The sequence below is a fragment of the Phoca vitulina genome, unplaced genomic scaffold (genome assembly GCF_004348235.1).
Source record: "Phoca vitulina isolate PV1807 unplaced genomic scaffold, GSC_HSeal_1.0 scaffold2, whole genome shotgun sequence".
Classification (NCBI taxonomy): domain Eukaryota; kingdom Metazoa; phylum Chordata; class Mammalia; order Carnivora; family Phocidae; genus Phoca; species Phoca vitulina.
In genome coordinates, this window is record NW_022589705.1 from 87,141,954 (window position 1) to 87,164,640 (window position 22,687).

Here is a 22,687-nt window from a genome sequence, read left to right on the forward strand (position 1 = left end):
TTTCTTAAATGAGCGTGTAGTTGAATGCCAGGCTCTGTTCTAGGTGCTGAGCAAACCGTGGAGAAAAAGACAGGAAGGACTGGTCCTCTTGGAACCTCTGTTCCAGAATTGTCTGCATTAATTCAGATGAAGTAAAATTAATACAGCTCTTTGGTTGCACTAGTCACATCTCAAATACTCAGTGGCCTTCTGAAGCTAGTGGCTGCCATTTTGGACAATGCCGATATAGAACATTTCTGTCCTGGAGTAAAGTTCTCTGAGGCAGCACAGTTTTGGGGGAATGAGGAAGACGGGTTCTAACAATAAGAACAGACACATCAGCCGTGCTCTGGAAGGGAGAGGCCCCTCGGTGAGGATGTGAGGGTGCCCAGTGTCAGCTCCACACCTGCCTCCCAAGCCAGATGGGTCCTGGCTTATCGGACAGCTCTTTCCCATGCCGTGTGCCCAGTCCAGGGTGATCACAGAGCTGGCTGCTGGTCATGGGGCAGAAGGGAGCACCGTACCCCATTCTTGTAAAGTCTCTGTACCAAGTGAGGAGAATGGCGGGGTGGAACGGTCAGCTTGGAGGGAAGGGTTTCCAAAAGCTCCTTGTGCTTCAAAGTAGTCGGGGCTACTGCTGCCTGGAGTTTTGGGAACCAGGGGCAGTGACCCTTGCCCTGCTCACCCTTGGTGGCCTGGCAGCTGAGAGAGCTGGGACCTCTGTGTGGAGGCGGTCCTGGGGAGCGGCCACCCAGCTTACTCTGGTTCCATACTTGTGAGTTGCTGATGTAGGTGCCGGGGGCGGGGGGCACCCGTTCCCTAGAAGAATGATGTTTGTGCATGGAATTCATTAAAACTGGGGTTCTGAAGACAGTGATCCCCTTTTTCCATAACATCAATTCCAAATTGAAAGGTTCTTTTGAGCCTTCTGTGAGGCGAAGTTTGCTTGTCAGCGGGGGAAATGGGAAAGGCGGTGATGTCGAGGAGTTTCAAACCACCCAGGAGTGGGGAGGACTTTGTCCACGGCCCACAGCACCACCACCAGCCTCCATTCCTCTCACCTTTTCCTTCTCATTCTTTCTCTGAACTCCACCTGCAGGAATTAACGAGGAGATACTTCCCCTAGAACCCCGCTTTCCAGTACTCTCTGTCATTAAATGCTTTCCTGATGTGGCAAAATGTATTTTTTTTTAATGCAGCAAGTCTTTGGGCTAGAAAAACAGAGGCTGGTTCTCATTACTTAGTCTTTTTTTTTTTTTTTTTTTTAAGATTTCATTTATTTATTGAGAGAGAGTGTGTGTCCGTGCGGAGGTATGCAAGTGGGGGGAGGGGCGGGGGGGAGAGAATCTCAAGCAGACACTCCACTGAGCGCAGAACCCGGCACGGGGCTCGATCTCCCAACCCTGAGATCACGACCTGAGCCGAAAGCAAGAGTCAGACACCCACCTGGCAGAGCCACCCAGGCGCCCCAAACTTAGCAGGCTTTGTATTTGCCCATGGTCTCAGATGGGAAGGCTGTCCCGTTCTCATGGAGAATAGGACCCCTCAGGTTTTCTCACGTGTAGTCGGCCTGCCTCTGACCGACAGCTCTCTTAGTCCTTAGCTCAGTAGGAAGGTCTTTGGAGTAAACGTTTATCCAGAGCTGCCAGCAGGTCAGGGAGGCAAGAGGGGCATCTGCTGATCACTACAATGGTGAAAACAAAGGGATATTAGAAAAAGAGTAAGAAGCTGTCACATTGTTGACAGTACATGCCCGGCTCTGGTCTGGGCACCTGGTGTGTTTTCTCCTTTGCTCCTCACGACAGCCCTGTGGGTAGCAAATGGTAGCCTTGTTTAACACGCTCGGGAAGGCAAGCTCAGAGAAGTCAAGACAACTTGCCGGAATACACAGCTGATGAGAGGTGGCGCTCGAGGCCTGTGCCCAGGCCTGTCTGCCCCTGAGCCCTTCCTTGGCAAACCTCAAGAAAGCCATGTTTGTTGCAGAGCCTGGAAACATCTTTGCTATGGGTAGTGGCTTTTCCTCTGAAATGTTGGACCGCCGGGGCTCATGGCTCACGAGTCATGTCTCCTGGAATGACTGGTATTATTTCCTTCTCCTTCCTCCCCTCCAGGTCACCATGGAGTAACAAGTACGACCCTCCTTTGGAAGACGGGGCCATGCCTTCTGCTCGGCTGAGAAAGCTGGAGGTGGAAGCCAACAATGCCTTTGACCAGTATCGAGACCTGTGAGTGACTTCCTCCCTTCCCACTTCGGCTCCCGCAACCTTGATAAGTAAATCACAAAGGAGAGTGTGTGCAGGCCAAGCAGCCTTCCTCGAACCTGTCGCCTGGCTCACCTAACGAATAACGAATTAAAACTGAGCGCTGACGGCAGGATGATGGGCACCGGCCTGGTGACCGAGGCAGTTATGAGGGGCCTCGGCGGTGGAGCGCTACCATGCACAGACCTGTCTGTGCAGCCCCATGTCGTGCTTCTGATAATAGCAGGTACCCCCGGGCCGGCACCCCACTGTGTATCAGACCCAGTGCCGCGCACGTTCTGTGTGTTGTCTCAGATCCTCACAAACACCATAGCTATTTTAGTCCCCATTGCTCAGATGAAGAAATGAAGGCTCAAAAGATTGAGGCAAGGGGCAGAGCCAGGAATCAGTCAGGCCTGTCTGTCTCCAGAAGCCCCCCTGTTGTTACCACCCTGCATAACCCCGACTGGTCGTACCTGCAGCTCAGAGACCCCTGCCTCCATCGGGCCCTTGCCCTCTCTTAGCCTCCGTGTCGCTGACTCCTGAGGTCTTTAGGCCTTTAGCCCCTGTTTTGGAAAGGCTTTTGCTGGGTCTGCGTAGATCCCCACCTCTCTTTTCTGCTTCCATCTGGGTCTGCCGCCCACCAAACCACCAAAAAGAGCGGCCATTATTCACCCACCTTACAAGGAAGGGCTCTGGAGAAGGTTAGTCCCTTAAGCATTTTTTCCTGAACCAGTAGAATCTCATGGTAACGTGAGTTTTGCACTGAAAATAGAGCACAACTGTAAAAGACACAGTACTACCACTGCACAAACTCGGTCATTTCAGAGGGGGGTCCACAGACGTTTCTGTGAAGGGCCAGACGGCAAGCTAACAGTTTAGGCTTCGTAGGTCATAGAAGTCTCTGTCATTTACTTTTAGTGTTTTGTTATTTTACGTGTATTACCTTCTAAAAACGTAACCCACCCCCCACCCCCCCCACCCCCCCGAGAAATGTAAAAACCACCTCTCGAGCCTTGAGGTGGGTGGGATTTGGCCCTGGGTCTGTCATTTGCCCACCCGGACCTAGGATCTAGGCAAGAAGGTGGAAATGGGAGAAGCAAAGCATCGGAGCTGCTTTGTCCGGGAGCTGGTGGCAGCACCCGTGGTGTGGGGCTTCTGGACTCCGTTTTGCAGACGGTTGGAATGGCCTTCCAGCTCATAGCAGATTTGGTAGAACACACTTCATGAAGAATTTCTTTTAGAAGCTGGTTCGGGGGGAAAAGTGACACTTCTCAGCCCGACATTCGGGCAGAAAACCCCATGACGCTGAAGCAGACGAGTGAAATACAGAAGCCCAGCTCTAAGGAAGCAAGATCAAATGGCCCTCCACATTTCTGTCGGCCCTGAATGCATCGCCGTGTGGTTTGTGCATCGGTCGCATGCTGGGAGTGTCCGTACGTTAGCTCTCATCCCTGCAGAAGCCTCGGGGAGGAGGATTGCCTCTTCCTTGCAGATGAGGGGACCGCGGGCTCCTGATGCTAAATGACTCGCCGTAGGACGCGGAGGTGAAGAGCTAGGATTTGGGCCCATGTTCGCCTCAAGTTTCCACAGTTACCGACCGTCACAGGTGCAGTAAGTCGCGGTGTTGAACCCTGCTGTCGGAGACCAGCTGCTCGTGCAGGGAGGCTGGCGTGGACGCATCGCTGTCCCGTCGTTGGCTTGTGGTGGGTTTTACTGCTGCCTTCCCCCAGCCATTTGCAGGAAGCTCGTCCGGCTCCCACACAAGAGCTCCCGGGTGGAGTCTGCCTCGTGTTGCGCTGGTAGGCTTGACAACGAACGGGCAGTGGTGACCTGGCGGTCCCCAGCCAGTGCCTTTGTCAGCACGCGGCTCTGCTTACCTCGTGTCGTCTCCCACACAGCCCATGTGCCAGGATTGTCCCCGTCCTGCAGGGGAGGGGACAGATTCAGAGAGCCCAAGTACCTTGCCCAAGCTCACACAGCTAGTGCGTGGTGGGCCTGGGATGTAAAGCCATCCTCATCCGACTCCAAAGTCTGAAATCTTCGTGTACTCGAGCTGCACTGAAGGTGCCCACCAAGTACTGAACATGACAGACCGCATCCCTGCCTTCTGGAGTGTCCACTGTGGGAAGACACCACGTGGGAACGGGTGCCACGATGGGTGGCGGGATGGGGAGTGACCCGCTGCTTTAAGTGGAGTGGTCGGGAAGGCTTCTGCAGGATGTGACCTTGGAGCTGAGGTCTGATGCCAGGAGGGGGCCGGCCGTGCCGCAGGCTGGGAAAGAGCCGTCTTTCAAGGCTGCTTGTGCGGGAGCCTCTTGGATTCTCCAAGGGTCAGAGCAAGAGTGGTTCTGATTTCTTTCATACATAAGGGTTTGAGTTGTGACTTCCTGAATGAAGCGATTCGGACGTGGGGCCTTTGTACTGGCCTTTCAGGCCAGCCCTGAGGAAGAGCCCAGGTCTCGTCTTTGGCTTCTTTTTTTCCTCCTTCCTGTCTTGCCGGTTTGCATATATAGTGATGCGTGGTCATTGTTAGGCATGTCCCTTCTGTGAGGCCTTGATTGGCCAGGGTGGGCACCCCTCCTCAGGGAGGTCGCGCTGCCTGGGTATAATGAGGCCTGGGACTCCCTCCCTAGGTGTACCTCCTTATGGCACCTCCTGGGAAGACTTCCCTTCCTGGGCAGATGTCCACTTTGAAGGTGGCGGATGTCTGTGAGCCTCTGCTCACCTCTGAAGGGAGAGTTGACCTGCTGGGGGGTTGAGAGGGGCTGACAGGATCGCTGCCAACACCCAAGTGGGAGATCAAACCGGACAGGCCCAGAGCCTGAGGTGCTGTGACATTTTGTAGGCGTGGAACACGGCCCAGAGGCCGCCCACCAGTGTGCTGCTGCTCGTGGGGAGGAGAGAGTTCAGGGCCTCCGGGTGTTGGGGGTGCGGGGAGGCCCACGTCTCCCCACGTGGCAGCAGCTACAGGCCACTGCAGGGGTGGTGGTTAGAGCAGTCACTGGGGACCCAGAGTCCTGTCTCAAGCCACTCACTGTTATCAGAGTACTGAGGACACTCTCTCCCGAGGCCATGTGTGAGGAACATTTTCCCAGCTGGACCACACATGATGAGTTAAAGTGAGACCCATTCTGGGCTAAGAATTATGAAAACAAATCCTTTTTTTCCCTTCTTTCTTTCTTTTTCTCATTATTTTTTTTACCGTCTTGGTACATTGCTCACCTCCAGAAGTCCCCATTCTCAGAGTGCCCTGAGTTGTTGGTGGCCACATTGGTGACCATGGTATGGGGCCTGGAACGTGTGCTCTTCTTTTCCCCGTGGTTTTGCAGCAGAGGGAAGTCAGCCGGGGGCTAGGAGGCCATGTCTCTGCCTTGAGCACAGGCCAGCGGTTACCTGGGTGTTCTAGGGACCAGATTGTTCCATAGGATGACGCCTTTCCTTCCTCATCTCTGCCCCTTCCCATTAGAAAGACACATTCCAGGGGCACCTGGTTGGCTCAGTGGGTAGAGCGCGGGACTGTTGATCTCAGGGTTGTGAGTTTGAGCCCCAGGTTGGGTGTGAAGGTTACTTAAAAATAAAATCTTTAAAACTAGCAACAACAAAGACAGACATACTAGATTCCTGTGGGAAGACTCATTTGTTGTCACCCCAGGGAATGAAGCCACAGAGCTCTCCTTCTTGTCTTTCTGTCATTGGCAAAGGTCGCTCTGAGGGGAGGCATTCCCCCCAACACCACCTGTGTCTGCTGGCTCTGCTGCTTCTGAGCTGCTTGCAGGAGGAGCCGGCATGGGGGCCTGCGTCCCAGGCCTGGCGAGAGATGCCCAGAGCCTCAGGCAGACCCACCCTGCCAGGAAGAGAAGGGAGTGCGCCACCGTGAGCGCGGAACAGGCACGCCATTGTGCCCAGGAGGACGAGACGAGTTAGACCGCCGTCTCCAGGGCACCCCATTCCAAACTGGAGCTTGGCCTGCACCCCACGGGGGTTAAGGAATGTGAAGAGCAGACCCATCCCCTGTGCTGACCTGGTCTTTGATTCCTGATGACCCCAGATATTTCAGATTTCTTCGATCCCGATGGGTCACAGAGTTAGGACTGGGCTTGCCTTGTGCTCAACTTCTTGACCACTGACCCTCTCAAATGACTGAAGCTGCCAGGCTCCGGCCTTCGGGCTCAAATCCTCCTGTGGTGAACGCTTCAGAGAGCTGCTGGTTGTATGGACTGCTGGTGGGAAGGGCCCTCGCTGTGCTGGGCGGGCCACTGAGATTGGCTCAGAGATTTGTCTGCTCTGTCATCTGAAGGTCTGGAGATTTGACAGACAGACAGACACACACACACACACACACACACCCCAAAAAAAGGCCTAAAGTGCTCTTTGCTGCCACCCCCACTGGCCTATGCTTTGGCGGGCCTTGTAGGGATATTTTGTCATCTGGCAAATCGACAGGCCCCCCTTTCTCCTTTCTGCTTATTGTGGACCCGTTAACCTTGTTCCTCCTGCTGATGTTCTCCTTGGGAGGATGACTTCCGGAGCCTAGCACTGAACTGAAACAGTGATCCAGGCCAGGCAGCTAGAGCCGCACAGGCTTTTCCAGAGAGGGAGTGCTCGCTGTCTCCCCAGAGGCTGCTCCCTGCCATGAGAGATTACAGATTCTTCATTAGCATCCTGGGGGAAAGCCTTGGATTCTGTCCTTAGGTGGGAGCTTTGGTCTCAGCTCTGTCAAGGCTATGACTTCGCAGGGAATTAGAATGAATTATGAGCCCTAGAGCTGGTCAGAATGGTCACAGGGAGGGAGCTGGAGCCTGGGATGGGTGGACCCGCAGGCCCTCCACTTGTAACTCCTATGGGAGCGTGGCGCCCCCCTCCCCTGCCTGCACACCCTTCCCCCCATTGCGGAATAAATGTACCCTCCTTCGGGGTGTGGGCAGGAGGTAAGTTGGGGCTCCTCGGAAGTCAGATGTCAAGTCCCTGCTTGCCTGACTCTCCACAGCTCCCTCACTGTGTTCTCCCCCGAGTCCCTCCCACGTTTATTGATGTTCCCTTTTTGCCATCATCAGTGGCAGAAAGGACCTGTGTGGCAACTTTCCCCAGGGAGTAACTATCCAACAACTATTGATCGCACCACCCAAGCAATCCTGGTTTTAGGTTCAAATAGTCCATTTGCTGTACATGCTTAGGAACATCAGTCAAGCCTATCCTCCAGCTGGGTGGGGTCTACTCTCAGGCCATGCGGATTCCTCACTGCCCTTCCCCGACCCCTCCCACCCTGGTCACCAACATCCAGACCACTCGATTCTTCTCTGCCAAGCCCCAGTGTAGTTTTCTACCTCTGAGCGTGGGCCCGGCCCAGTCCAGGGAATGTCATTGGAACATACATAGCACCTGGGGAGCAGGGAAGGGTAGCAGAAAGGGCAGGCTCTTGGGTGGCTGGCTCCTAGGATCGCTTCACGTTCTTTCTTGGCAAAGTTGACTGCTTTTTTAGGCCCAAGCCTAGGGTGGCTCAACAGTCACAAAACCCCATCACTTGATCTGCGCGGTGCATCTTTCTTGGGATAGACTCAGCAGTGGGGCCTTCAGCGTGGGGTGGGCACTTGCTCCTGCCAGAGACCCCTCACTTGTGGTGTGAGCCACCAGTTGGCTGCCGCAGACCCCAGCATCAGTGCTTTGATTTTTTTGGGTTTCCAGGGAAACCTTCCCAGCTCTGGCTTTCACATTGGGTCTCGCTGTTGCCTCTGTCGGCCTGGATTCTGCTCAGACCAGATGTTCTAACTGAAGGGGCTGGCTGGCACTGCTTTGGTCCAAAGATGATTACTCCCATCTGTGCCAGAAACCTTGCCCCGTGCTCTGCGGTCCTCGGCTCTCGGCTTGCAGCAGATAATACCTTCAAACATGCGGTTGCAATTTATTGGCCTTATAAGTTAATTTTAGTGGGTGTGCAATTGATTGAAATCAAAGCTTAATGAAGGCCAGAGTCTGGGGGGTGGAGGAGCTGGGCGGGAAGGCATTTTGTGTTCTTCCCTTGCTTCGGGTCTGAGATAATCTTCAAAAGATTTAATTAGCTTTTCTAATCAACCCTTCTTGTCTGGAAGAAGTTTACGAAATAAAACAAGGCTGGCGTCCCTGTGGCACTCCAAATGCACGAGTCTCTCCGGAAGCAGCCAGGGTGCTTGGTGGATGGGCTTGCCCCCAGCTCCCTGCTTTCTCTCCCCTCTTAGGGCCATGCTAGGATTGGGGTTATTTCCGCCTCTTCCTCCCATTCTCTGTCCCTCTGTCATTTGACATTTGGGCAACACTGGCCCCAGAAGGGCAGGGCATCCTTATTCGTGTGTGAAAAAGGTTTATTGCCATGGTTTTGGGAGTCCTTGAAACTCCCATGTTCCCGGCCGCCTTTCCAGACCCTGCGCCCTGGACCCCTCGAGTCCGCCCGCCTTCGTTGGACGTCAGCATAGGGCCTGGGGAATTTCAGCATGTCTGTCCTGGTAGGAATTGCAGAAGCAGGGGCAGCAGGTAGGCGATGGTGGGAGGAGCTGTTCAGACAGCACGTGGAAACGCCCCAGGAGAAGTCTCAGGCCCACTGCTGTCCAGCCAGCTGCAGAGTCGGGAGGAGCTGGGCCTCGAAAGGGCCTGGACTTGATTCTCTCTTCCGCCGTACTCGCTCACTGACTCTGGGCAAGTAAGTGAACTTTCTGAGCTTCTGTTTCCTTATCTGTTGAGGAGATAACCCTGTCGTCTTAGAGGCTGAGGGGGGCATTCAGTGGGGGTGTGGCGCGCAAGGCTTCTCTTGCACTGACTCGTCATGTCCACTTGGAGGACAGGATTGTTGTCACTCTGCGGTCGTAATCCTGTGGATGTCTTACGTTCTGTGCCTTTATGGTCGTGGATACGAGGTGGTTCGGGTGCACACGGGGTGAGATAGCAGGCTGGTGCATCTCTGGCCACAGTGGAAGGCTGTGCGTTCTGGTTGGAGCTCTGCTCCTGGCCCAGCGTGAGACCTCAAGTAAATCCTGTCTCGAAAACGGAGTGAAGTAGTGCCCATCTGTGGTGACGGGCGAGTATTTACGACCGTTGCACAAACACTGAGAACCCACTGTGCTCTGAGCACGGGGCACGGTGGGGAGTGGGTCGGGGGCAGCTCCTGCCCTCATGGGGCTCACATTTTCACAGGGCTTGAAGGGGTGCAGGTGCACACAGGAAGGGAGCAAACAGACAAAGTGCTTGCACGGTTTGGGAAGTGCTGGGAGGGACACACCCAGGCACGGAGGTAGGGAGAGCAGAGGAGGCTGACTTTAGGTAGGGGTAGAACTGTGTGCTGATGACGCTGGGTTTGCCCTTGCGCAGGAGAGAATTCGAGTAGCCGGTGTGGGACTCCTGCCCTTGCAGCACTGGCCTTAGCTGGTGTCCAGGAACTTGGCTTTCTGGAGGGTTCCTACCATTCCTTGATAAGAATGGCTCATGATGCTTAAACTCTTTGCACAAACACTGTGGTTTATGCCGAACTCGGGCTTCCCTTCTGGGAGCCTGGAATTCTGCTGTGTACCAGGTGGACAGTGCTCTAGCAGTAAAATCCCTGGTTGCCGCATCCGTGGGCTTCCCCGTAGACAGCACCTCACACTTGCTGGGGGAATGAAGCGCTTCTTATGTGGCCCCTAGAAGAGGAGTCACAAGCAGACTTGTGTCTGGTTTCCTCAGGACTTCTCTCTCGTGCCTTTCCTTTGCGGGCTCCTGCCCTGTCTCCTTCCACTCGAATACCTCCTGGTGGGAGGACTCTGTGCTGAGTCTTGTGAGCCTCTCAGCAAATCACTGAGCTCCAGTGGTCGTGGAGAGCCCGGGCTCAGCCGTGGTGCCTGGCAGGAGCCGGGGAGGATGGTGGAGGCCGTGCTCCGAGCAGTGGGAGTCACTCAGGCAGTCCTGAGGTGGTTCCCGGGCTGCGGGGTCGCTGAGGGACGCGGAGCGGGGTGTGAGCAGTAGGGAGAGGGACCCAGGCCCTTGTCGGGCGTGGGCTTTGGCTGTAATTCTCAGTGCATTGGGAAGGGCCTGGAGGGCCCCAGGGGTACATAGGCCAGCTCTGAAGTACATCCTAAGAAACTGCATAAGCAATTTGGAGGCTGGATTGGAGAGGCCATGAGTGGAAAGATCCTGCCCCAGACTTCCCTTAGTCTGGCTATTGGTCCTAATTAGTCATCTCTCCGTCTGGCTGGGTAAAATCTATAGCATAAGGTCACCCAGTGCTTCCACGACCAGAAACAGCTGGCCATTACCTTCGGTCTCCGGAGTCACAACCCCAGCCTCCCCCCCCCCCCCCCGGAAGTAGGCGAAAGCACTGGGCAGGGAGGCGTGAATTGGTGGGAGATCTTTGAGGAAAGTTCTGGAGCTGGATGAAGCCTGGGCCATTTGGTTTGGCACATCTGCCCTCCGTCCCTGCCCCTGCGGATAGGTCTGGATGGCTCATGATGCAGAAACCTTTTTGTTCCTGCCCGGAGGTGTGGGACCTCTTCCCAGATAGGAAGGTCTCTAGCAGGCCCTGTGACAGGCCCCGCGTGCCGCGCGTGCTGCGCTCCAGGGACCGCCGGGCGAGGACGGAGTCTGCGTCTGGCTTTCTACTTGTCGGCAGCATAATTAGTACTTGGGTTTTCACATGTATTATTTGTATCTTCAGCCATGCGTACAGAGGGCCTCTGAGAACCCACCCCGCCTGCTGTGGGACTCTGGCTTGCCACAGCCTCAGGCTTGTGTGAAAGTGCTGGAAGCACTTAATGGGGGAACCTGGGCCCCCCCCTCGGTTGTGCCGTTTTAATTGACTAGGGAGACAGGTCGAGAGGGTCCTGTTGGCTTTCTGGGGGGTGGGGGGGCTGAGCGAGTCTGGGTCCTGCTCCCACAGTGTTGAGTTTCAGCTCTCCCGCGACCACTGCTCCGAAGCAGAGGTATCTGCCACAGTTTCTCGAGCCCCTAAAGAGTGGGTCTGGACGAGCCTGCAAGTTGCCCCCAGCCTGCAAGGCCAGTGATGGACCCCTTCGGCTGGCATCCTAAGGCTGCACCTCCGGGTTTGGTGGTCCTGGCATGCATCGTCCGACTTGGATCTGCTAAAAGAAAGTTAAACGAAAAGTGGGAGTATACAGAAAACCATTTTGTTAACAAACACGGTCCCCCGAATCAGCATCAGGGACTCCGATTTCTCCAGAACTCTTGGGTTCTTGCACCCACATGGCACACGGTCACGCTCCGGACCGTGCAGTTGCACATGTTGGGGTGCAGACGCCCATGTGGAAGGAGGGCGCAGCTCCCTCTGGTGGTCAAGCTGCGCTCTTGGCTGAGCTGCTTCCCAGGCTTCTGGTGGATCTGTCTTTTCCGGGAAGCTGCTTTGTGCAAGTATCAAGGGTGGGTAAGGTTCAGCCAGCAGGCCCTCGCTGCCTCATTGAGGTGGAGGGGGGCCCTCCTTCGCAGAAGTCCCAGCGCAGGGTGCTCAGTGGTGGGCCCCCGCCAACTGGCCACTCAGTGTGGTGTCCTCCTTTGTTCCTCTGACTTTCTCCCCACCTTGAACCAGCATCGTTGTACAGCGGCATAGTTGGGTGTGTGTGTGTGTGTTCATTTTCGTGAAATTCAGCCTCACAGGCTGAGCTGGGGCCCCTGAGCCCAGCTGCCCACCTGCACTGCTGCCGTACCCCTCGCCACACGGGCCAGCCAGATCCCAGGGCCGGTCCCAGCGGCCCTCTTCTCGGCCGTGTGGCTGGGGCACGTTTCTTTCATTCTCTGGGTTTTGGTTTTCTTAACCATAAAATAACGTATTCAAGGCCCTTGACACAGAATGGGTTCCCATAAATGGCAGCCCTTGGATGAGAGTGGTGGCCCTGCACCTCCAGAAGGCCTGGAAGGTCGACCTTCTCAAGTCGTGGGCCGAGTGGGGCAGCAGGATCATCGCGGGGGGTCTGGAGAACCAGGAGATGGTCACAGTGGTGCCCAGTGTGGATGGCTCGCTCGGATCCCAGAGCCAGATCTGCAGCCGCTGCAGCAGCTCCCTTGTTTCTAGAGAGGCCTCCATGGTGTGTCTGCGAGTAAGAAAAACTGTAAAAACCCTGTGAAGGGGCTGTAAAGGGCTGCAGCCGTGATCCAGATGTCACTTCGACGTGCAACTGACATGAAAGCCACACGTGTCTAAGCTGATTGGTATGCTTGCTCAGGGGATCATTGCACCTGTGTGTCCCGGAAGGCATTTCCGCAGAATACCTGTCCCGTGTCCAGGGGCAGACTCGGACACGTTCCGTAAACCGTGGTGAAGACCGCTGGTCTCCACACATGCACAAGGGCAGGTGGGTCTCAGCACACTTCTGCCAGCCCAGAGCCAGGTGCCCACCTTTCTCCATTCTGTGCAGAGCCAGCGGCAGCCCCCGGGGCAGTGGGGATGGGACCATGCTCGCCAGGCAAGCGAGACCTTGCTTCCTGTGCAGGGCTCAGAATAGGCCAAGGTTAGGAGAAGGGAGGAGATCTGCCCTCTCGGCCCAGAGAGAGACTTGGGAAGACGGATGGCCACCAGTGGTGGTGAATACCTGCTCTGAGCCTGCGCTGGGGCCCCACTGTGTCCGGCGCGCTTCCTGCCGCCTCCGCAAGGTGGTCTCACCGACGCACCCGAACAGAAGCTGGGACACCGGCGTGGCGGGGAGAGCCCACAGTCCCCAGACCCTCAGAGTTGTGGCTGTCGGCCTGCCTCCTGCAGCTCTCTGTGGGCTTTCCAGAAGCCACACCCATTGGGCTGCACTCACGTCTGTCCGTCGGACAGGGAAGAACGCTTAGTCTCTCAGTGGTGGCTAGCTTGGAGCCAACGAGAAGGGAATGTTGGTCTGCACTGCAAGGAAGGAGGCCAGGTTTTCGATGTCTCTCCAAGCAAATTGGAGGTTTTTCTTTTTTTCTGGAGTAGAACTGAATTGTTCCCACCTGTGGGTACCAAGTGCCTTTTTAGGTTGTGAGGATGTTTAAGGATGATCAGAAGAACAAACTGCTGCTGGTAGCTGGGAACTTTAGTTTCTTTTTTAGGCTGGGAGGAACCAAGAAGGTATTGTTTTGGGGCCAAATCTGAGCCGCTGGTGGAATGGCTCTGCCTCGGGGTTTATTCTCCGTCTTTGCCATAAACTCAGTCTGCGCGCATGCGAGTTTCTGTTTGAGGGCCCACATGACCTCCTTGTCACTGTCATTACCAAGTGCCAGGTATAGTAAAGAGTGTCCCTCAAGTCTCACTGCTGCTCCTCAGAAAGACCCCAGAAGCACAACAGACCGCGGATATGACCCACAGACACAGAGTAGGGAAGGAAGAACCTCATGGAATCTGACCATTTGGGACATTTTAAGGGACAACCTTCCTAGCTTGTGACAGGATACCAGAAGGATTCCACTTGTTTTAAGTGGACCGACACTAAAAATGTGTACAGTCTGAACTCCTCGTCTGGCATTTCAGCCGGCGCCTGACCTGTTCCCTCCGTCCATCCCTCATCTCCTCTGATCTCCAGTCAGATCTAAGGCCATGGGAGTTCCCGCCTTGAGACTGTCCCCCAGCTTGAAAGAAATGTCCAGGCCATAGGCATCCTTCCAAATTGACCATCCCTTTCTCCATAGAAGCCTCGCTCCAGCCTCCAGGACTCTGGTGCAGCTTGAGAGAACTGGTGCATGCAGTGTAGAACTCGGTTGTATACTCCTCTGGGTTGCACCCTACTTCTGTGTGTATATTCCCACATGTAAGGATCCCCAAGGAAGGCTGGCTTGGATAGCACACAGGCGACAGACTCAGAATCCCCCAAAGATACATCGAAATGGTGAAGCCATGACTCTGAGAATTGAATATAACAGATCTGAGTGGAAAATGATATTCTCGAGTCCAGTTTACCAGGTTCTTAAAAATCTAGGACGTGGGAGACAATTGTATGACAACATGTTAAGAGGAAACATTGCGCTGGAGAGGAGCGCAAGCTCATCTGTGTCCATATGAGTGAGGCGTGGTGGCCAAGAACGCTGCTCCGGCCCTGGGCTCCCGGTGGGGCAGTAGCCTCTCCCCTGAGACATGCGCTGGTCTCTGCTGCACATTGGGTAACAAAGGGCATTGATTTCTGTTCTCGGACCCTCACGGAAGAGTGTAACCGAGGTGCGGGGACTTAAAATCATGTCTTAATGAGCAATAATAGAACAATAGGAAGGCCAAAAAAGAGAAATCTTGGGGTTTATGTAAGCCATCTTTAGATGTTTAAAAGGACTACATGAGAGAAGGGCATTAAGTTCTTACTTTGTGTGGTTCTGGCTGACAAGTCAGTGCAAGTTTTCACTCCAGTCCAGAAAACGATGGCCTTGGTAAGGTAGTGAGTTCTCTGTCACTGGAGGTGTGTAAGCAGAGTTTTGACCAACTTGGTTAAGATGTTAGTAATTGGTACTGTGGTGCTCAGGGTCTGCCTCACACAGGCCCGGATGCAGCCACTAAATCCGGGCAGTCTGAGCTTGGAAAGACCCCACTGAGCCTGTGATCCAGCTCCTTCATTTTGCAGATGGGAAAACAGTCTTCGGCATCACATTGGTGCCAAATAAATATTCCTTCCCTTCCTCTTGGCGTATTCGGTGAAGCCCCCTCACACTCCAGCATCTAGGGGGCTTACCGTATAATGCCCCTGACTTGTCTTGGGGGCTTGGGGGTGATGGCCTGGCCTCCACGTCACACATGACTTCGTGCCGCCAGAGGGCCACGTCTGCTCCAGCCTCCTGGCCGAGCCCACGTATGGCAAAAAGACCACCTCTGAGTGAGGCCAGCCAGGGCCGGCTCCCAGCAGGTGTGTCCTAGGCTGCGTTCTTCTGGGAGGGTCGTGGCATGTGACTCGTCACCTGCTGGGGCCTCTGTCTTAGAAGCACGGATCCGGCTCTTCTCCCTGGAGCCGATTTGAAAGGAAGAAGTAAAAGCCGTCGATGTCACAGTCCATTCCAGTCCCATCTTCCCTGTGACGCGTGCAGCCCGGTGTTGGCTGAGACTGCGGATTGGGTAATGCACGCTCACAGCTCACATGCCCGGAACAAGTTTCCATGCTAGGTCGCCACGCACAGCCTGGCTTCGAGCACTCCATAAGGCTTCGGGAGCCGAGATAGTTTCTTTCCTTCTTTCTTTTGTGAAGTAGATCATTTTGAGTGTGAAGTGTTATGTTTTCCTTCTCCTCTCTCCCCGCCCACCCCCCCAACCCCCGCCCTCAGAGGTCCTGCGGTTGAAGAGTTAACGGACACAGAATCCGTATCTGTGACTTTGACATGATTCAAGAGCAGGAGTCCTTTTCCGGGAGAAGCGATGCTGAACTCTTGAGGACAGGAGAACTAACTGGCACGTTGTCCTTTTAGTTGGTCCACATTCAGGGATTGGGTGATAGAGCGTAAACTTGACCGGATGCTTCGTTGTAATTGGCTGGTACAGAGTAGCCCAGCTGCCGGTCATGCTGCGTGCTCCTGGCTCATCCAGGACAGAGGTGTCCTGTGGGGCCCCGGCCTTCTGGAGTTTACGAGACCCGTGTCCGCCTGTTGTAATCGAGTACTAGTTTTCAGACGGCCTGACCTAGGGAGCCAACGCACAGCAGCCCCACCTGCTTAGGGCTAGCTGTCTGACTTCTCAGCCACTCCATTTGCTGTAGGAAACGTTCACCCTCGGTGCCTGGCTGACTCCTGTCATTGGAGCCCGCTGTGCTTGATCTCAGTGTCGTGAGTTCGGGCCCCACGTTGGGAGTAGTTTACTTTAAAAAATATTTAAACAAATAAATTAAAATTAAAAAACCCAGAAAGAAAGAAAATGTTTACCCTTACTGGGAAAGTCCTGGAAGCCCCCGAGACTGTGTGTGGAACCCAGTGGTGTGTGGCTGAAGGCGTTTGCTCTTCAGTGAGACCAGCACAGTCTCTGACTCCGGTCTGCCGTTCTCCCCCTGCTGGTGTTCTGGAGCTTCCCGAGGCCCCACTGCCTCATGGGTCAAGACTTTCCAGCGGGCTTCTCCAGTCTCCCTGCATTCTGTCCCTGTGTTGTCCAGCTCACAGATCATTCACCCTCTTCACTGGCTGGGTTTCAGGCCTAAAAAAAGCCTGTGCTCTTGTCTTTGGGCCTCTGTGTTTTAAAGTTCCCTGAGCTGCCCACTTGACCAGAGAGTTCACTGCAGGAGCTCTGGGCCTTGCCTCACACAGCAGTGTTGTGGCAGTCGGTGCTGGGCCTGTCCTCCCTCCCTCCCTCCCTCCCTGCCTCCCTCCCTGGATGGCCGGGGCTTTTGAAATGATCAAGCGCTGGCAGAGCCCCGGGTAGGGCCGGTCGCTTCCCCTGTAGCCCACTCTCAGTCCTGGGCCCCATTTGATCATTCACATTGACGTGCAAGGCCCAAGAGCGGGGCGCTGGGGATGGTAGAGCCGCCTTATTGAAATGGCATGTTAGCATTTAAACAATATTAATGCTATTTGACTCATTAAATATACAAAGGCCAGTTAAAGTGCTTCCATGTGTGTGCTGTTAGTTCTGGCCGGCGACTCCTCAGATGGCTTTATGTGGTTTCAGACAACATTTTAGCACATTCTTAAAATACCCACAAAAGCCTTTATGTAAAAACTCATAAATGTGAGCCACATAAAAATTATTTTTTTCCTGTTTCATGTCATTATGATCAAAGTACAGTAGGTAAGAATAAATTTTCAAAAACTTGTTGAGGTCCCTCTTTAATTAATGCTTCACTCGCAGAGCAAAGCCATAAACCATGTAATGGGGGGGGGCTCTCTATATGCCGTGCAGTCACCCCGCCACCAGCCTGCTCACCACGGTCCTGACGGCACTTGTCAGAGAGGCTGGTGTTCTGGGAGATCCTGAACCGGCCCTTTCTGATGGCGCAGTCCTCTACTCCCTTTGTCTTAGAGCGTCAGGTTGAGACTTGCTGCCACCCCAGTCCCTGGAGATGCCTTTTGGTGAATGGAATGCAGGTCCGTTGTTGAATTGTTGTGGTGTTGGGGCCCTGCCTGCGGAGTCCAGGTTTCAGCACGTCCTCCTCACCCCTACAAGGAACACCCCGACGACGGGAGAGGGAACTTGGCTGCCATTCCTTTATTACAAGTCCGATCGACTGTAAATTAGTATACTGCCCAGTGGAATCCTACCCCAGCTATGAAAAACAGTTGCGGAGATCGTGCGGCTCCCTGGAAAAGCGCTAACGATTCTGTGCCAAGCGCAGAGGCTGAACTCAACACGGCACCATGGCTGTGCTGGTCCTTACAGAAAAGTTATGCATCTGGACAAAGACTGGAAGGGGATTTGGAAAAATCAGATTTGTGGGATAAGTTGATATATGGTATTGCGGGCTAATTTTTCAATCTCCCTGTTTTATAACGTCCTTGCAATGAATTTCTTAATTTTGGAGGAAAGAGCAACCCACGTAGAGGTCAGAATTAAGTTTGCATTTTGCCCTCCTCAGTCTCCAACGTCTTGGAACGTTGGGCCCGGTCAGCGTGGCCCACAAAGGAAGCTGAGGATACTGGGGAGAAGCTGCCCAGAGTGGGAGCCGGGCCACCGGCTGGGGCATTGGAGTGGAAACGGCCAGTTACACCTTATAAAACATGAATGCGGTTGTTTCACTTTCCGGAGGAAAACAAATCGAAGGGATGGGACCAAGGGAATCATCTGTGGGCTGCCTGGCGTTTTGGAGCTGGTCTCCGGGTAGTATCGGCAAGGGCTCTCGGGCCCCCGGGCTCTCTCCCAGTTCCCTTCCGGGGCAGCCTGGCCCACTTCCCCTGGCATCCTAGCACACACAGGGCGCAGGGCCTTGGACGAGACCACCACTGCGCTCTGGTCACGGGGATCGGGCCACACGCTGTAGGGGGGAAGGGGGAGAACGACCGCTGGGCGTCAGGACTTCACTCCTGGATGGCCAACGGAAAGAAGAGATTATTGGCCCTTTCTTCATGCCAGCCCAAGAAAAGCCACAGTTTTTAGAGCTGTTTGTTCCCTTTGGATGTGGGGCTGCTCTCCCTACGGCCGACTGAAGGGGAAACCGAGTGTTAGAACCCAGCACTCTGTCCCCAGCAGGACTGGGATTAGCTGGGCTGCTCTTCCCTCAGTGGTACTGGTGTGACTCCTGGTGAACTTAGATTTCTTGGTGGTCACCTAGGATAGCACTGAGTTCTGTTCCGTCCCCCGCCAGTTGTGGGTGTGCTCTGCGTTGCGCTTTCCTGGGGCCGGCACCTCGGTGCGTCTGTCCAGCAGGCCCTCACCAGGCATGTGCTGCATCAGCCCTGCCAGGCCTGCCCTCCCCTGCCTCCCAGAGTGACCGGGGGTGTGAGGGTGGGCGGTGGTGTGAATCACATCACACAGCTTAATCACCGTGGAGCCTGCAGGGACGGAGAGGCAGGGACAGGATGTGGTAGCCGCAGCAGGCTGGAATCCCAGCGGGGAGCGGGGAGGGTAGCAGGCCTCGTGTGCACCCTTCGGGCCCCCGGGGGGCCTGCGGTGGGTTAGCGCCACGGCACCCTGCAGCCCCATGGCAGGAGGCTGTCGTTCTCATGAGGAAAGGCTGCTTCCTCTTGCTCAGATTGTTACGCTCTGATGTGTATCACCCACTGACCTTTGTACCAAAACTTTTTAGTTTGAAATGGTTTTGGGCTTATGGTAAAATGATGCCCCCAAAAGTACAAAGAAATCTTGTGTACCCTTCACCCACATTCTCTAAATGTTAGCGTTAACCACGTATATTTTTATTATGTAAAGAGTTGGTGGGTGGGGAACGTGCGGCCACGGCTGGAGATGGGGGCTGGGGCCCGTGCACCCCCCGGGGCCATGCTCACCACCACACGTGTGCAGCCAGCCCGGCTCCTCTGTGTCTGAGCCCATGCTCGCACACGACACCGGCCCTCCCGGCGGGGCCCAGAGTGTGCCTGCCACACCGTGGATGCCGAGGTTAATTGGGGTCAGAGAGGCCACAGACTTGCTGGTGAAGAATGCGCTTCAGCAGCGCGCTGGTAAAGAACGTGCTAGGCCGCAGAGACGCGTGTTTTCCAGCGTTCTGGTTGGTCGTCGGCAGAGTTTGAGGTCCCACACGGCAGCTGGTGACCCGCCTCTGCCCCCGGCAGCCCGGCCCTGCCACGCTGTCGCCTTGGGTCTCTTGGATTTGGGACCCTGGCCTGATTTCCTTTTCTCCTCTGGCCTTTTCTTATATTTGTTCCTAGTTAGGAATTTTTCCATATCGACTCAGACCTGAGTAGGGAGCTCTGCCCTAAGCTCAGCTCTTCGTTTCCGGCTAGAGGGTGGCAGAGAGTTGCTCCAAAAGACCAACAGAAGCCCAGGTGGCCTGGGCTCGGGGGGCTCTTGGTAGGGAGGAGTGTGCTACTCTGGTTTTTTTCCCTTTATCCCCCCTGTGAAATAGCCATCCCGGAAGATAGGTGTCTGGAACAGTGACGACTGCTCAGTAGTAATGACCCCCATTGAGCGTCCATTCCATGTCACACACTTTGCTGGGTCCTTCCTCTGGAAGCTTGCCAAAGACCACAGGGCGAGAGTCAGTGGCAGAGCTCAAACTCCAGTGCATCTTTAGGACTCCTGAGCCCGTGATCTTTCTGGGACCCCTCCCCCAACCAGCAGGTGCTCAGGACACGGGCAGGAGTCAACCCTAGAACCATCACAGGGAGGGAGGGTCCTTCATTCCAGACAGACATTCAGATGGAGCTTTGCCGAATGAACCCCTGGGCTGTTGATCTGTAATCTGACCGGCTTAGCATCTCATGGGCACGTGGGCCTGTTTCCGGCAGGTATTTTGAAGGCGGCGTCTCATCTGTCTACCTCTGGGATCTGGATCATGGCTTTGCTGGAGTGATCCTCATAAAGAAGGCTGGAGATGGATCAAAGAAGATCAAGGGCTGCTGGGATTCCATCCACGTGGTGGAAGTGCAGGTACACCTCCCTGGCAGATGTTTCTTGAAGGGGGGCGGGGGAATGCTGTGATATGTAAACCCCTCGTCACTCCTAAAAATGCTCCAGAGCCAGTTAGATAAAGATAAGTCAGGATTGCAGTGGTCACGATGATACAGATCCCGTGATTGCAGATTCGGTCCCTTTAGAGACCAGCCGGGGTTTTATAAGGTCCTGCCGTGGCCCCACATCCAGGGAAGGGGCATGTGACAATGATCCCAGCTCAGGGTCACACCTGGGGTTCTGACCTCTGTCTCATCCCGCAGGAGAAATCCAGTGGTCGCACCGCCCATTACAAGCTGACCTCCACCGTGATGCTCTGGCTGCAGACCAACAAATCTGGCTCTGGCACCATGAACCTCGGAGGCAGCCTGACCAGACAGGTAGGGTCACCTTTGCCAACCCCAGAGAGAGGTCCTGGGGCAGCCTCTGTGTCTGACAGGATCTCCCCACCAGAGATTCAGAGATTCGGTCTTGAGAGCTTTTATCTTTGGGTCAAGGTATTTACATTTAAAACGCTCCTGGGACGGTTAGGACATACTCCTGATAACATTCAGAATGAATGAATGTTGCTGTTGTGACTTAGGTCCCCCATGAGGACCCTTGGTTGCAAGTGACAGAAGTAAGACCCTGTCATTAAGCAAAAATGAAAAGGCAGTTCACGTAACTGAGCGGTTCAGGCTTCCTGTGGTGTGACTGGGCCTGGGACGTCAGGACTGGGGGAGCTCCACAGCGGAGCTCCTGGCAGCCTCTGGCTTAGGCTTCTGGTCTGCCCTAACCCCAGAAATGTCTCCCTGGCCTTGCTTATTTGTGTCCACTGTAGAATCACTTCCTGACGCCGAGGGGCATGAAGCAGTCTGGCCGGAGTGTGGGTCGTATGACTGCCGGGGGTGGTATCGATGGAAAAGGGGTCAGTTCCCTGTAGTAAAATCTGGCTGCTTTTCACAGGAGGGGGAGGGATGCTGTGGGCAGGCAGCAGGCCCTGGGCGCCGGTGGAGAGGTGCTTTGTGCAGAGAACTGACGGGCGTTATCTTGTAAGTGGGGGCGGGTAGTACGTGGCGTGACGCAGAGCCAGAGGGTGGGCAGCAGGCTGCTGCGGGACAAGAGCCGGCGCCCCCAGAAAGGAGAGACCAGGCTGAAATAAAAGCTGAGAACCCAGAAGAGGATGTGCCTACCTTAAGCATCTAAGCGGGTTTGCGGGCCTTCTGTGCACATGCCCCATGGCGACTGGTAAGCAGCGAGCATGGGGTGCAGCCTGCCGTCTGGCCGAGTGCTGGCCCCACACAGTAGCGCTCCCCGGACGGAGCTGAGTGATGCTCACCGGAATCCTTCCGTGTAGGTTCGAGCAGGGTGCTTTTCAAACTCCTCACACTCGGTCCCCTCATGAAGAAGCTGTTTTAGTCACAGGATCTTGACACTGGGAGAGTTGAGAGGTCACCTCCCAACATGACAGGACCCCTGCCGCCCTACTTGGGCAGAACTAGGGGGCTCGCCCGTTCCCTCTCCATCAGCCTCCATGAACGGTCCCGAGGAAGAGCTCTCCTCCAGCTTGCCCAGGATTGCTTTGGTGGGCACCCCCACCCCCTGTCTTTCACGTGAGCCCCCGGGGGGCCAGGGATTTCTCATTTCTCATGTGGTCAGTTTTCTCTAAGGTGAGATTTTCCGTTTGTCCCCACAGTTTGACTTTCATCCATTCTCCCCTTGACGGTTGTGTTGACTCTTGGTTTCATTTGTCCAGGTATTAGCCATTCCTGTTGGTTTGGTTCCTTGCACATTAACTGAGATGACTCTGTGGCTTCATGTTAGCTCAAGGCCAAATGCAGAGCCCTCCAGCAGGGCTACCAGAGACTTCCTCAGGTGGAGGCATCAGTCTGATAATCATCTTTCTTAGGCTACTTTTTCTTTTAGGGGGACCTTGTTGAGCCAGCTGTAAATCCACCATCTGGGTAGGGCTTCACATTTTCAAAGAAATGCCCTTAGAGTGGTCTGTGCTTGAACACCTGCCTGCCCCTTCCATCCGGCTCCTTGCCTCCGTAGGATCAGGGGGCTGCAGGCGTGGCCGCAGCTGCTTTCTCCTCACTCTCACCAGGGTGCTCCCCATCGCCGTAGCTCAGGCCCATCTTGTGCTGCGGCCGGGGGCGGGGCTGGCTGTGCTCTATTTCCCACACCTGGCCACAAACCGCCCCTCAGGCAAGCCGCGTCTGCCAGCCTTCTTCCTTGACAGCCCAAGGGCATCTGCCTTGCCCCGCCTGCAGCCCAGTGCTGGACATGCAGAGATCTTTGGCCCTACCCTGACCCCCCCCCCCCCCCAAATTGGGATCTAAATGTAACAACATTTTCCAGGTAATTTCTGTGCACATTGACAATTGGCAGGTGCTCCTCTCTTGGTTCTGCACCCCATTCCACCCCTCCTACCACCCACAGCAGTCCTCCAGGCACTAATGGGGTGTCCTATAGTTGAGATTCCTCCAACACTGTCCACCTGAAGATGGCATCAGATCCCACAGGGGAAGGGCTCAGTCCCACAAGACTGCTCCCCGAC

General features: G+C 55.0%; 1 protein-coding gene across 2 annotated transcripts in view; it reads left to right on the forward strand.

The window, feature by feature from the left end:
- The window catches only part of CAPZB (capping actin protein of muscle Z-line subunit beta), a 128,692-nt gene that overhangs the window by 90,703 nt on the left and 15,302 nt on the right, over window positions 1–22,687 (forward strand). For both annotated transcript variants that reach the window (XM_032392363.1, XM_032392374.1), the window contains exons 4-6: window positions 2,091–2,204; window positions 19,986–20,127; window positions 20,412–20,528. In XM_032392363.1, the coding sequence (XP_032248254.1) occupies window positions 2,091–2,204; window positions 19,986–20,127; window positions 20,412–20,528 (373 nt within the window). The remainder of the gene's footprint in view (window positions 1–2,090; window positions 2,205–19,985; window positions 20,128–20,411; window positions 20,529–22,687) is intronic.